The sequence below is a fragment of the Austrofundulus limnaeus genome, unplaced genomic scaffold, assembly GCF_001266775.1.
Source record: "Austrofundulus limnaeus strain Quisiro unplaced genomic scaffold, Austrofundulus_limnaeus-1.0 Scaffold1311, whole genome shotgun sequence".
NCBI lineage: Eukaryota > Metazoa > Chordata > Actinopteri > Cyprinodontiformes > Rivulidae > Austrofundulus > Austrofundulus limnaeus.
In genome coordinates, this window is record NW_013953713.1 from 95,140 (window position 1) to 96,889 (window position 1,750).

The following is a 1,750-nucleotide window of genomic DNA, read 5'->3' on the forward strand; positions in this document are numbered from 1 at the left end:
TAATTTCAGCATTTGTCACATTGCTAGTTTTAGCTAACAAAAACAGTGTGTTCTATTACTATCTTGATACTTTTAGCTCGTGTTTTGATGTTTTCAGCTCAACATTATTGTTTTACCGTTTGAACTGTTTTTGTGTTTTTAGTTTTTTGTATTAGAATTTTGTTTGATTTAGCCATGCTACATTTAGTTAGCATTTCTCTCCTTTTTAGCTTTCATTTAGCTCATTTTCATCTTGTGTTTTGCTTGTTTTAAAAAACAAGAGTTTCAGAGTTCAACCTGTTGATTTTGCGGTGGCCATCTTGAACAGGGCACTGGTTCAGTAGATATTTTGCTGACAGGTAATGTGTTGTTTTTTATTTCCAGTTTTTATTTTGATGGTGTCTGATGACAGCTTAACTTTTACAACTTTTGCTTTAAATTACAGATTAGCTAAATAACTGCTGTTTTCCTTCTAAGTTTTTTAAAGTTTGAGTCAAATTTGTTTTTAAAACAATGAGCAATAAATATTAATAAATCAAACCTGTGAAAGGATCAGGGATTTATTTTTATTTTAGGTTTATTGGAGTTTTTATTGTAATAATTTAATTAGTTGTAATTAAGTCTGATGATTGTTGTTGTTGTTGTTGTTGTTGTGATTAAATGTTTGTTTTGATCCCAGGTGAGGAGCAGACCTATCAGAACCTGGACCCTGGAGGTCCAGTTGGATCCAGATGGTTCTGGTCTGAGGATGACTCTCAGCTACTACCACTGAAGTTTAGCTGATTCTCTTCAGTTAAAGTCATGGCTGACATCAGCTGGCTGTGGCGGCCATCTTGCCACGGGCAGCCTTCARACAGCTGTTTATWTTGGAGATATTTTGCTAACAGAAGGCTGGTGAATCTACAGCTGCAGTTTGCTTTAGCTCCAATGTTTTTATAAACCCGTGAATGTGTCTGAAGCGCGGGAATACTTACATTTATGGAAGTCCTTGTTTACATGAGAAGCCATTTTGTTCCGTTTGGCTCGTGAGGAGATGAGGAGGAGGGGTGTCCCATTGTTCAGGCTGTAGGGGGAGGGCCAAGTGTTTGATCCACTCTAAACATTTATTCTCTAAAACATGAAATGAACACTTTAAATTTATTTATCTAACACAACCTCACAGGTTTGATCTCATCTTGATTTTGATTTGAAGTTAGGAGGGTTAAAAACATCYCGCTACCAAATGGGACGCCCCTTCTGGAAGCCGTGACGTCATCAGTCGACGACGATTTAAACAGCTGTGAAGTCGTAAGTAATTTAAGCAGAAATCTCAATTATTTTTAATCATAACATTATTCTAGTAGATCAATTATTTAACAATGATGTTTTTACTGAACTATGATGAGTTTTTGTCAAAGTTTAAAATCGTTATTCCTCCTGGAGAAAACTCTTAAGTTCAAAATGTGCCTGTTATTATTTTTATTAAACAACAAAGAACACACAAAATAATACAAAGTACAATAATCTGCCTGTTAAGTTAAGTCCCTTTTTCAGAGGGAGGTTTCCTCTGATGTTTCCTGTTTAACTTTGACCAAATGTTTTCCTTCTTACCAGTAAAGTTTAAAAAGTGTCATTTAAACTAATTCATACATTTACTCTGTAAAAGTTTACTTAAAACGTTTAAATGTGATAAAGTTATTAATTGTACTTTCTGTGATGTTTCTCCTGAATCTGACACATTTCTTTTGGTTCAGTCCGCTCCAAACTGTTGTCTTTATATTAACTTATAAAT

General features: G+C 34.4%; 1 protein-coding gene across 1 annotated transcript in view; it reads right to left on the bottom strand.

The window, feature by feature from the left end:
* The window catches only part of LOC106534941 (uncharacterized), a gene marked incomplete in the record, with an annotated part of 3,420 nt that extends 1,722 nt beyond the window's left edge, over nucleotides 1-1,698 (bottom strand). Inside the window, 1 exon segment of the mRNA XM_014031761.1 lies at nucleotides 954-1,698. Coding sequence (XP_013887215.1) covers nucleotides 954-987 — 34 coding nt within the window.
* Nucleotides 1,699-1,750: the final 52 nt, after the last annotated feature.